The sequence below is a fragment of the Mustela lutreola genome, chromosome 4 (assembly GCF_030435805.1).
Source record: "Mustela lutreola isolate mMusLut2 chromosome 4, mMusLut2.pri, whole genome shotgun sequence".
Classification (NCBI taxonomy): domain Eukaryota; kingdom Metazoa; phylum Chordata; class Mammalia; order Carnivora; family Mustelidae; genus Mustela; species Mustela lutreola.
In genome coordinates, this window is record NC_081293.1 from 133,671,069 (window position 1) to 133,683,582 (window position 12,514).

Here is a 12,514-nt window from a genome sequence, read left to right on the forward strand (position 1 = left end):
GATATGTTTCTGCATAACCACAGTCCCTCCACCATGCCTTGGAACAGAAACAGTATTTCCGTATTATGAAGTAATATCTAGTCTGTATTCATACTTCCACAATTGCCCCGGTATATAGTCTTTTCTGTTTCTTAAATAGAGGATTAAATGAAGTTCATTCACTCATTGCACTTGGCGGTTTTGTCTCTTTAGTCTCTTTTTACCTGAAACAGTCCTGCCACGCGACCCTCCCCAGCTTGCTTTCACGACACTGAAATTTTTCAAGTCTAGGTCACTTGAAAACCTTCTGTTTGTTTTGCAATGTGTACAACTCTGCCTGATTCTGTGGGCTTATGCCACAAAATTATTATAGGTTTTCAGAGACATATGTCTCAGAAACTGTAACAAATTTTCTTTTTTGGCTGTTGGCTACTCGGAGCAGGACGCTGGATCTCCAGTTGGACACCAGATGTTTTTACTGAGGGGTGGAAAAAAAAAAAAGCATTAAGAGCTTTTAAATCTTAAGCTATTGCTTTGATCATATAAGAAATAATACTGACATTTCGTTCCCTGAAATGTGGTGCAAGGGCTTTTCCTTGATATTGACACGATATATTATTCAATGAATCAGTGAGCGTAGAACCAGTTTAAAAGACCTGAAAAGGCAGTGACGGCCAGGAAGGATATTTTGAAGTTTGAAATGATCCCTATATAAATAGAACGGATCAGCATAACTTTGGGATAAAATTAGCCGACAGTTTGTGGGCTCTCCAGCATGTGCCTGTTTGCTTGGTGCCGCTCTCCTGATAAATCACAACAAAGCTTCCAGAGGGAGAGGAGGAAGGATGGAAGGCACCGCCGCCCCTATCACTAAATCCGCAGCTGCCAAGTTAGTTAAGAGAAATTTCCTTGAGGCTCTAAAGTCCAATGACTTCGGAAAACTGAAGGCCATCTTAATCCAGCGGCTAATAGATGTGGACACGGTTTTTGAAGTTGAAGATGAGAATATGGTTTTGGCATCTTATAAACAAGGTAAAGATTAGAGCTGTGATTATAAATCGATAGATAATGGATTTTTTTTTTTTTTTAAATGCACAATGTCGGTCACCCAATCTAAGCCAGGAGCTCTTACGGTTTACATATGTATTTTTAAAAAATATGTCTAATTTAATCTTTTTCTCTTTTGAACTAGACAGCATCATGAATGGGATATGTTTGTATTTCTTTCTGTCTTTCCATCTTTTCTTTTCTCTTCTCTTCTTTCTCTATCCTTGTGTCTGGAGTTTGAAATCCTGGACCATGGTATTTATTAGTGTACTTTGCTTTTATTTTGAACTTTTCTTCTGCCTACAATGACATAGAATAAAGAAAACATCTCTAGATTATGGCTAAACAGACTGCTAAGATCCAGTCCAGACAGAGTGACTGCCTTGGGACAGGCGGCTAACTCTCTGCTTACACAGCCACTGAAAGGTATATCATCTCTGTGTCTATCTGGATGGAAAAGGGGATTTTTGCCCCTACTTGGAGGGTTAATGAATGGGTAAGTCTCTGCCTTGATGCACCTTGATAGTCCTCATCATGTTAATGAGTTTTTAGTTCAGGCAAAAAACTGAAACCAGAAAAACCCCAAAGTTAACTTTTTTCCCTTGATTGTAATAATAGATCAAAACTGTAGATATCCTAAATACAGAATGTCTGCCTTTTAAAGAACGAGAGGTAACAAGAACGAAAACGGATTTTTTTTTTTAATCAAGGGATTTTTCTGGAACCCACGCCTGAGAAATCAGAAATAAATTAGAAGTACGCAGATTCTGATTTCCCAAATCAGCCAGTTAATGGGGAACTTGAGTAGCGAGGCCATCTGGCGAGCAGACTACAAACAAACACCATGTTCAACATCACTTCTGTTTAAACAAAATAGATGATAAGGTCTTGTGTACAGCCTTTGGAGAGAGAGAGCGATTCTTTCTTCTTGTTGTAAGTGCTTTCCATTCATATATAAGTCATCAGCACCATCAATTTTCAGAAACTAATGCTAATGGTATATATTTTTCCATTAATTTACTGTACTCTGGTTGTTAGTTCTGAAGGAAGAATAGAGGAGGCCAGTTACTGTGTTTATGATTTTTTCCTGGAGGGCTTTATCATAAATTGGCATTGCTGTTTTGACTGAAGATAACGAAGAGGTTTTTTTTTGTTTTGTTTTATTTTTTAAACTGGTTGATGGAGCTCTGTTAGAAAGAAGGAGTGTGTAGCATGTAATCACATTACTTTCTCCTTCTGGATCTGTTCAGTGAAAGACTGAACACCAAATACATTTTTAAGGTCTCTTTTAAGCTCATGTGTGTGCCCATGGAAATAACTCAGGTCCGAGTCAGTGTAATTTATTTAACACTGAGTTGTGAAGACTGCATCTTCCCATTTCCTAAACATGCCAAATTGCGTGGATCACTCGAGGTTTTGAGGTTGTGAGAAAAAGGAAGTTGAAGGGCAGGCTCTGGGGAAAGAAGATGCTGTTTCTCCTGCTTCCAGGGAGACATCACCCTGAATCAGAAGAAAATACAGTCTTCATCCTTTCTGTCCACATGAGTCGATTCCTATGGTCCTCATAGAGCTAAAAATTCATTCACATGAATGGGAGTTTTCATAGTGTTAGGACTGTGGGATGTGGCTTTCCATTTGGGAAACAGCAAATTACACCCTCTGGGAAAGGAAAAGAAGAGTTCCATTTCTTACGCATGCCAGGTGAATGTATGCACAGAAATCATGGGATTTGCGATCATATCTTCAGGGTTTATAGGGGAATCGTGCATGTGTATGTGTGTGTGCTCACATGCTTGTAGGCACAGAGAGAAACACACTCCTCTCTGTTTAACATGAATATGGGCATCAGAATCTCTCTCTTCCATCTTAAATCCAGATTAAAGACTCCTCTTTCTTCAAAGATTTTTCAAATTTTTTTTCCCCACATTTTCACATGTCTTTCAGCCTCATTATCGAACCTTTTAATATTTCAGTCAGGAATGGAAGTGATAAATAGAATCTTGGTTGCTAGCCAAGCAAAGTTGACCTAAGTGGTTATATCAATTTCTTAAGTCACAGAGGAATTCCCAAGGACCAGGTTAGAGCTGAGCAGGCTGCCCTGGGTAATTAGTTCAGTAGAGGTAGTTCTGTTCGGGACATTGAATTCTAGTGCATTGCTACGAAGCAGGTTTTGGTTTTTAAAAACAAATTTGAAAGGTGCCATGCAGAAAAGTGTACAGATCACAAGCGTACAGCATGATTAATTTTCATAATGTAAACAAACCCATATAACCAGCATCTGAATGTGGAAATGGAAACATGACCTGTTTACTTTTAAAGTATGAGAATCTTCAAGTTTTAGGTATTTTGCGGCTTCCTAAGCACGACAATGTTGAAGAATTGTAAAAGATACCACGCGACCTTTAAATTTGCTTGTAGGATGAAAAATATAATCTATATTCAACATTTCATGGTCCCGCAGAAGATCAACAGGGGTACAATTAATCCCAAAGCATTTTTGCTTCTTTTAGGACATAGAGCACTTTTCATAGAATTTCAAAAAGTGACCCCATTTTTCCCCCTGAATATGGTATGTCTAAGTTTAGTATACAAATCATTTCATAGTTTTTGGATAGTTCAGAACTCTGTGGGTGAGGAAATCAGCTTGGGGTCTCAACATTGCTCCCCCCCAAATCCACCATCTCATTGGCACAGTCACATAAGGAAATATAAAATGTGGGTTTTGGGGGCGCCTGGGTGGCTCAGTGGGTTAAGCCGCTGCCTTCAGCTCAGGTCATGATCTCAGGGTCCTGGGATCGAGCCCCGCATCGGGCTCTCTGCTCAGCAGGGAGCCTGCTTCCTCCTCTCTCTCTCTGCCTGCCTCTCTGCCTACTTGTAATCTCTCTCTGTCAAATAAATAAATAAAATCTTTAAAAAAAATGTGGGTTTTGTGAGGAAGGCAGAACCAAACATCTGGAAATTCACTTCTGCTTCCTCATCCCACTGAATAGCTCCCCTAGCCCACGGGACAGAGAGCGGAATTCCAGAGCTTAGGTTCAAACTGTGGGTCCCATCCAGCCCCAGCACCTAATAATGATTGTTATAGTTGGGGAGCCCTTGTTTTATTTTTTTTTTAAGTTATGTTAAACTTCATAATCAAATCTTCAGAAAAAATCACGTTTTACTAATTGAAGAAGAAGAAGAAGAAAAAAAAAGCCTGTCTCACACTTTAGAAAGCAAACATTAAAAACATGCCGGCTGACATTTGGGATAACTCCTGGAGGACAGCAGGGACATGTGTCTCTAAAGCAAAAACAAGCAAGCAAAATTCCATCTACCAGACGACGGCCTTAAAATGGGAACGGCGTGAAGAAAAGTTAGATACACAAACAACTTTTTAACTGCTACACGCAGTAAGTAGCTGCAAAGTCAAGGGTTGTTAATGATAGAAAGTTTACCATGAGCCAAGGGTGCAGTATCCAGAGGGAACACAGTATCTGTAAGAAAACCCGAAGCTATTCATACGGGCTCTCACTAGTGACCCCTATACTAGAAATGTGAACATCCGTAAAGCTGTTTCCAAAGGCTTTTCCAACTACATATTGCGATTCTCTTTCAGATGTATGAGCCCTGGTGTGTTAACGATACAGGCAGAATACCGTACCTCTCTCTTGGGGTATGAAATTCCCTAGTCAGCAAGGTTAATCAGAGTCTTTTATTAATCAGTGTAATGCACTTTAAGCACTTCGTTTATGGCCCACAGCTGCAGGTTCTTTGGTTGGTAGTCATATTTTTAATTAAAATAACCAATGAGTGATTTCACTGGAAAACTTTCTGGCAGGGGTTCTATCTACTTTACTAAGTAACAACTGCCTTCCAAATATCCTGAAAGCTCTTACTTCCACTCTCTTAATGAATAATCTCTTTATCACCTCATTTTCCTCTTTGCCAGAAATTTGTTCTCCTACAATCCTCTTACCATACCCGGGTTCTTTTCCCTTCCTGGGTGTTCAAACTTTTTTCTTTCTTAAGTTTTTTTTTTTTTTTTTTTTAATTTATTTGACAGAGAGAGAGAGATAGTGAGAGCAGGAACACAAGCAGGGCAAGTGGGAGAGGGAGAAGCAGGCCTCCCCCGGAGTAGAGAGCCCAATGGAGGGGTGGGAGTGGAGGGTGGGGGTGGTGGCTATCCCAGGACCCTGGGATCATGACCTGAGCCAAAGGCAGACGCTTAAGGACTGAGCCACCCAGGCACCCCTCAAACTTTTTTCTTTTAAATGTTTCATTTCAAGCTGGCTTTTTTCCCCGCTCTCCTGGGGGAGTTCTGAGGTTTATCCTGAAAATGTTAGCTATTAAAAGATAGCCAAGAATTGTGCTTTCGTCTGTAATCCTTCGGTACTGTGCAAATACGTGGACACAGGCCGAGCAAATGTCTGCTAATCCAGCGCGAGCAGCGTGTGTAACCTTTGGCTGTAATAACAGGCTTCTCGTGTGGGGGGTGCTTTGGACTCAGAGAACATTGTAGCTGATCACTGTTGCGCAGCCCAGGCTTAGTTGAAAGTTTCCCAGAGAGGTGAACACCCCCAAACACAGAGCAGAGTCAATCCCTTCTTCCAAGAGGTACCCTGAACACCGACCTTCTCTCTTTACCGTATTTCCTGAGCGCAGGACTTCCTCCTCGGCTATGCAGGCCTGTCTCTGGTTTCAGATTTAATTAAACACACGCGCGCGCGCGCGCACACACACACACACACGCGCACACGATCACTTCGAATACCTTTGTAGGGGTTGAACTTCTAAGATGCTTTTAGAGCTTTTTGCGTACAAGTCCTGTTGGTTTTGGGGGGCCGAGAAGCGGACAGTCAGCCCGTCACCCGCGGCGGTTTAAAGACTTGGGGAGACCAGAGATTGGGTTGATCTGTCCGTACCGGTTAGACAGGCTCGAGCGTTGTGTGCTCCTTAATCTTATCCTTATTTGTAAAGCGGAGACTTTGTCAAGACCCTCTCCAAATCCCCTGCGTGCCGATAATCTGTGATGTTATGAAGGGGAAATGATATAAACAGATGATGCGTCACGGTCTGGGCAAGGTGAAAAGTGACTGTAGATGCTATAAATCCACGTGGGCATGGCCTGCCTTTGAGAGACTGCGGGATTTTTGCCCAGGACAGGATCTGTAGTCTCTCGTCTCTGTTAAACTCCTGGCTCAAGCAGAGTTCCTCGAGCCATTGCTACTGGCGCACGGCAGACCTGCAGGGGGCAGGCGAGGTGAGTGGTTTACAGTATTGGGGAGGCAGTGGCTTCCTGACTCCCCTCTCAGGGGCTTTGTTCCCAGGTTCCACACACCCCCCCCCCCCACCACCACCACCACTTGTGCCCATCTGAGCACACACGGGGCAGCCTGCCATCTGCAGAGGGTAGCAGAGGGGACTCTGAAAAACAAACGCTCAGAATTAATCACACTCTAGGCCTGGAAACCCTGGGATAATTCTGCCCTGGAAAGAAGGAAGAGTGTACAAAATGAAGATGTCCGATTGGTTAGTTAGCTGTAGTTCTGTTGTGCTGTGACTGTTGCAGGCTGTACTTAGAAGGCAAACTCTGATGTCTTGGAGTGTCCGTAGCAATACAACATTTTAATAGGTGCTGCCTCACTGTGGTTTCTGAGGATGGCCTTACCTCGGGTTTGGTCCCCAGAGTGGGTAGGTGAGGTGGAAAGGACACTCTTGCTGCTTGCCACACTTGGTACAAAGCGACCTGTGGCTGCAGGCTCATAGCCTCCTTGCTGTGGGCTGCTCCGTTCTCTCCAGAAGACTTTCCCACTATGCCTGGGGTCGAATGATCCAGAATCTCAGCCCCACCCCACTCCCCACCGCACATACACACCACCACCAAAAAGTTCTGCTGCGTGGCTTCAAGATACATTTCAGTGGGCCGTGATCTGTATCTGACAATCTGTCTCCTTCCGATTTATTCAGCTTCTAGGGGCAGCAGCAAAGGTGTCTTGTTGCCAACCACCTACACACATTTCCATCTAGGAGGGGTGACTGGTAGGCAGAAGCTCATCTGGGGTGGGCTGAATCCCAGGACCCAGCTGTCTCCGAGGCTGATTTACTGGTTAAAGATTATGACCAAAGGAACAGGCGGAGGCAAGGGACTGAGAGACTAAGGACGACTGCTGCCTGGAATAAATGGGGCAGGAGAGATTCTCCAGGTGTTACCGGGAATTTAGGAATAAAACATCCACCAGCAAATGCATTTCCATATCAGAGATGTGGTGTAGTGTAGATGAATTCAGGATCTGCTTTCTTTCCTCGGGATTTGTGAAGTAGGATGGCTGCTAAAACCTCTTCTGCTTCCACAAAGACAAAGACAGATGGAAACCCTGCATTGCAGATATCCTGAGTCCATTAGCTTGGACTGAGGCAGGAGACTTAGGGCTCTGGCAGGCTAAGAAAGTGGCAGTTTTCTCATCTAGAAAATGAAAGGCTTGGACTGGATAATCTTCCCTCCAGCGCTAACATTCTGTGTTTTCTTTGATTTTACATCAAAATGGTGTTTTCTTAATCAGCTCTCTACTGCTTCCTTTTCTGGGATCATTTTTCTTCCCATTGCAGAAGCAGGCACGAGTTTCCAATCAGTGGGTGCACAGAGCTGCCAAATGTTTGCTGCTAATCAGCAGGCAAAACGTAGTCCAGTTTCCAGATCTGGAACCAGCTTCTTTCCAAGACAGTTAGAAGAGACTGGCTTTGCAAATTGCTTGTTGAGGAAATCTGAGCGTTAAAATGACTGATTAAGTACTGGTGCTAATGTGATTCATTCATTATCAAAAGCAGGTTGCATACCACAAAGCCTGAAAACTCTGCTTGGAACAGAGATTCAATGCACACAGCTAAATAAGAATGTATAAATGGGTACACACACATGCAGCATGTATGCCTATCTGTTTACACACACACACACACACACGCACATTACAGGCACAGGGTTGATAATTCCACAGCCCAGACTGTTTGTCTCTGCCAGAGAAAAGTCCCTATCAATGAATCCCTTCCCTTCACAGTGTCTGGGATCTCAAATTAGTATCTTAACACTTAGTTCTATTGGTTGAAGCCAGATTCCCACATAAATTCGGATAATCCTAAGAGGGTCACACTTTAAAAAATCCTCAGTTCATTAGACTTTAGTGTGAATTAACTTTGTATTTCTTTTTAAAGAGGCGATGTGGATAAGGAGAATGCTGGGAGGGATGGAAAGTCAAATGGCCTTAGAATTCTGAACAGAATGAGAAAGGGGTGTGTGTGTGTGTGTGTGTGTGTTTGTGCGCGCATGTCTATGGTGGAGAGTGGCTTACAGAAAAACAAACTTCAGCTGGGTTCACTCATTCCCTCAGGATTAGTCAGCATTGTGCACGACCCTGTAATATGGTCTTTGAAACTAAATTATCTTTCTGCCTCTGAAGAGGGGACAGTAGTTTATTTTAATTTTACTTATTTTTGCAAATAGGGATACACTCACAAGGCACTGAATTTAAAAGCTCAAAAAGGAGGCATCTGAGGATGAGTAAGTCTATGTCCTTGTCTTTCAGCCCCTAGTTCTTGGAGGTCACTGCTCTAACCAGTTTCTTGTTTGCAGGGCTGATAAATATTTTCACCTATGATAGCATGCTCTGCACACTGATCAGCCCCTGCCTTTCTTGCTTGGTAAGATATCTTGAGATTTTCCTATATCCATATACACAGAACTGCCCTCTTCTTCATAACGGCTGTAGAGTATTTGATTGTATGGACACACCAAAAAAGTTTTTTAAACAGTCTCCTATTGATAAAGATAGAAATTGTTTCCAATCGTTACCCATTAGGATACCATACTACCCATGTTGTAGTGTGGTGCCTGTTCTTACCCACAGGCCAGGTTATTATAACCCCTGACAACTTCATACTCTTCACAGACTTCAGTGCAGGTGATGTGCTTGGAAGTTGTGCATTACAGTGACCCTGGGTTGGGGGGTGACTCAGTGAGTTAAAGTCTCTGCCTTCAGCTCAGATCATGATCCCCCAGTCCTGGGATCGAGCCCTGCATCGGGCTCCCTGCTCAGCGGGGAGCCTGCTTCTCCCTTTTTCTGCTGGCTGCTCCCTCTCCTTGTGCTCTCTCTCTGTCAAATTAAAAAAAAAAAATACAGTGGTCCTTAGAGAGAATTTTCTCACGTGAGTGCTTATACTTGTAGGATAAATACCAGGAGTAGCACGTATGTGACGTTTCTCACTTAAATGAGAGAATTTTAATACCCAATCGCCACGCCCCCTTGTAATGTGGTCCTCAACCTCCAAGGGCCCTCTTTGGTGCCCAGAAGTATTCGCAATATTCTGGATTCATTCTGGCCTCATCTCCTCAGTAGAGAATACAACTTTCACCCCTTTTGTTTTGGGCACTGCAGTTTCATTAATGGAGCTTAAGACCGAGTTAGCTTTTTGGCAGCTCCGTACCCAGTTGGCTCCTTTTGAGAATTCTGTCAACTCAAGTCCCTAGGTCTTTTTTCAAATAAATTAGCATTAAACTGTATTCCACTTACCCTGTACTTGTATAGTGGAATTTTATAAATTATTATAAATTTAAAAGCAAACTTCTGATTTATCCATGTTAAAATATATTTTGGTGTTTCAGCCCTAGAGTCTCTTCCAAGCTGCTGGGTTATCTTACATCTGCATCTGGGGGGGCCTCAGTATTTTATCTTTTTGAACCCATTTTCCATTACCCACTCTTACTGAGCTTAATATTATGGCTCTAGGTACTGACATTGGAAGAAGGTTTATAAAATTATGTTTGTTATGGCTTGTGAGACATGTAAGGGAGAGAGGGGGCGGGAGGCGAGAGAGAACATTTCCAGCAACTAATGGGCAGAATTTATCTAAGATCTCAGTTCTAGGATCAGCCATGCTCTCCTGAGCAATTAATTTGTGTATAGCTTGTGGGCATAGTTAATTGTGCAATACATCATGTTTTCCTATTTATTTTGGCTGCTAGGAAGTGCAAAGGCAAATTTGCAATGTGGCTCTAGTGTATAGGACAAGGTTTATATTTTGTGTACCGATCATACCCTTGACCACTTTTTATTTTCCTACCTTATTTTTTTCCCTTTGCCCTTAGATCATTTAAAAAATCCTGTATTGTGTAAAATTTGTGAGTTGCCTTGAGTTTTTCTTCCATAAGAGATATTATAAAAACCAATAGGAAGACACATAAAAATCTTTGCAAGACAAATTTTTCTTTTTGAAGATTTTATTTATTTATTTGACGGACAGAAATCACAAGTAGTTAGAGAGGCGGGCGGGGCGCCGGGGGAAAGAAGGCTTCCCACCGAGCAGAGAGCTTGATGCGGAGCTTGATCCCAGGACCCTGGGATCATGACCTGAGCTCAAGGCAGAGGCTTTAACCCACTGCGCCACCCAGACCCCGCAACAAGACAAATTTTTTAAAGACATCAAATACATTCATACCTCTGATTGACAACAACAGCAGCAACTATAGGGCAAAAGAACCATGATGGAATAAAAGGTATAATCTTGTAACTAACAGCTTCAAAAACATTCAAGGCAATGATTGAGAGTTAAAACAATAAGAGTCTCATGTAACTCACCATGTAAAGTAAAAATGTGATTCCATAAATGAAGGTGTCAAACTCAAATGCCTTGAAGGGCCAGGAAGAATCAGTAAATAAAGCAACGAGGTAATGGAAAATGCTAGAAACAGAGAGACTCAAGAGTGCCTGTCCTGCTCAAGATATCCAAGCATGCTTCTAAACTAGACATTTGAAGACCCACCAGTTACTCATTTGCACTTCTGAATCACTCCTCCCCCCTAATTTTATGAATGTGACCAAAGTAAGAGATTTGTAAAAATTTTCACAAAACAGAGAAAAATCCTAGGCCAAAACCTTAAACTTTCTTTCCTTTCTTGTCCAGGTTACTGGTTGCCTAGTTATAAGTTAAAGTCTTCCTGGGCAACGGGCTTGCATCTCTCTGTCTTGTTTGGTCACGTGGAATGTCTTCTGGTGCTACTGGACCACAATGCTACAATCAACTGTAGACCCAACGGGAAAACCCCCCTTCACGTGGCTTGCGAAATGGCCAACTTGGATTGTGTTAAGATCCTCTGTGACCATGGAGCAAAACTCAATTGCTACTCCTTAAGTGGACACACGGCTTTACACTTCTGTACAACTCCTAGCTCCATTCTCTGTGCCAAGCAATTGGTTTGGAGAGGTAAGACTTTCTGGGTGGCTGACATGGTCGTCTACTTGCACACTCACGGTTGTGAAACTTGGTGATTATTACTTTCTTCAAGTAGTGTAGTAGGTATCCCATTTATAAGTCTAAACACCTATATATACACACATATATATATGCACACACATATAGATTTATAAATTTATATATTTATATAACTATATAAATGCACGTGTTGGTCCAGGTGAATTCAGTGATGATCACATTGGACTCATTATTTTCTTCATTGGAGGAGGCTCATTAGTTTACACATTTATTTAACAAATATTTATTTAGCTCTTATGATGTGTCAGCTAATGTGCTAAGAAACTGAAAAAGAAAATAGTTTCTGCCTTCAAGAAGGTATATTCTAGAAGGGGAGAGAAATGCTAGCAAAATAAATTCATAACTATGTAATCATAAATTGGGAAAGGAGAAAAATAGGGTGCTGTGAAAGAGAATATCAGGAGTAAACTATTTGAACATGGATGAAGATTCCTCTAAAGATATGACTTGTGAAGCTGAAACTTTACGAATGAGAGGGAGTGAGCCATTGAAAAAGGAGTCAAGGGGAAGAGAAGCGCAGGTATAGAGAAGAGCATGGGCAGAGTTGCTAAGGAAGCAAAAAACCTGGACTACTCAACAGATGGAAGAAGACCAGTGTGGTCGGAATATCACGGGTATGGGGCGGGAGGGAGGGCCAAGAGGGTAGATGAGAGTGCCACATGATGACACTGGATGTGTTGGGTAATAGCTTGCTGGGTGCCAGGGCATGAGGTTTAGAAATGGAGGCACAGAAAAGTTTTAAGCAAGGAAATGACACGGCTTAATTTTCACTTAAAATCATTATCCTGACGGTAGGCAGAAATAGAATCGGAAGAGACCAAGAAGGGAAGCAGGGAGACCAGCAGTGAAGCTATTGCAATGGCATAGGTGAGAAAAGACGGTGATGTGCACGAAGGGGCAAACTTGGATACGAAGATTAGAAGATGGGTTTGCAGTATTTTTTGGAAGCAGAGGTAATAGCATTTAGAGATGGATTTTATATGGAGGAGTGGAGAAGGAAAAAGAAATTTCAAGTATCATTGCCAGGTTTCTGGCTTTAGAAAGTGGATAGATAGTGATGGTATTTTTTTTTAAAAAAGGTTTATCTATCTATCTATCTATCTATCTATCTATCTATTTGGGAGCTAGAGAGCTCTGAGAAGAGGGGCAGAAGGAGAGGGAGAGAATCTTAAAGCAGACTCGACGC

The 12,514-nt window shown here is 42.2% G+C and overlaps 1 protein-coding gene across 1 annotated transcript in view; it reads left to right on the forward strand.

The window, feature by feature from the left end:
• The first annotated feature begins 715 nt into the window (after nt 1-715).
• ASB4 (ankyrin repeat and SOCS box containing 4) overlaps nt 716-12,514 on the forward strand; it is a 64,809-nt gene continuing 53,010 nt past the window's right edge. Inside the window, exons 1-2 of the mRNA XM_059171171.1 lie at nt 716-1,011; nt 10,960-11,259. Coding sequence (XP_059027154.1) covers nt 825-1,011; nt 10,960-11,259 — 487 coding nt within the window. The 5' untranslated portion in view covers nt 716-824. The remainder of the gene's footprint in view (nt 1,012-10,959; nt 11,260-12,514) is intronic.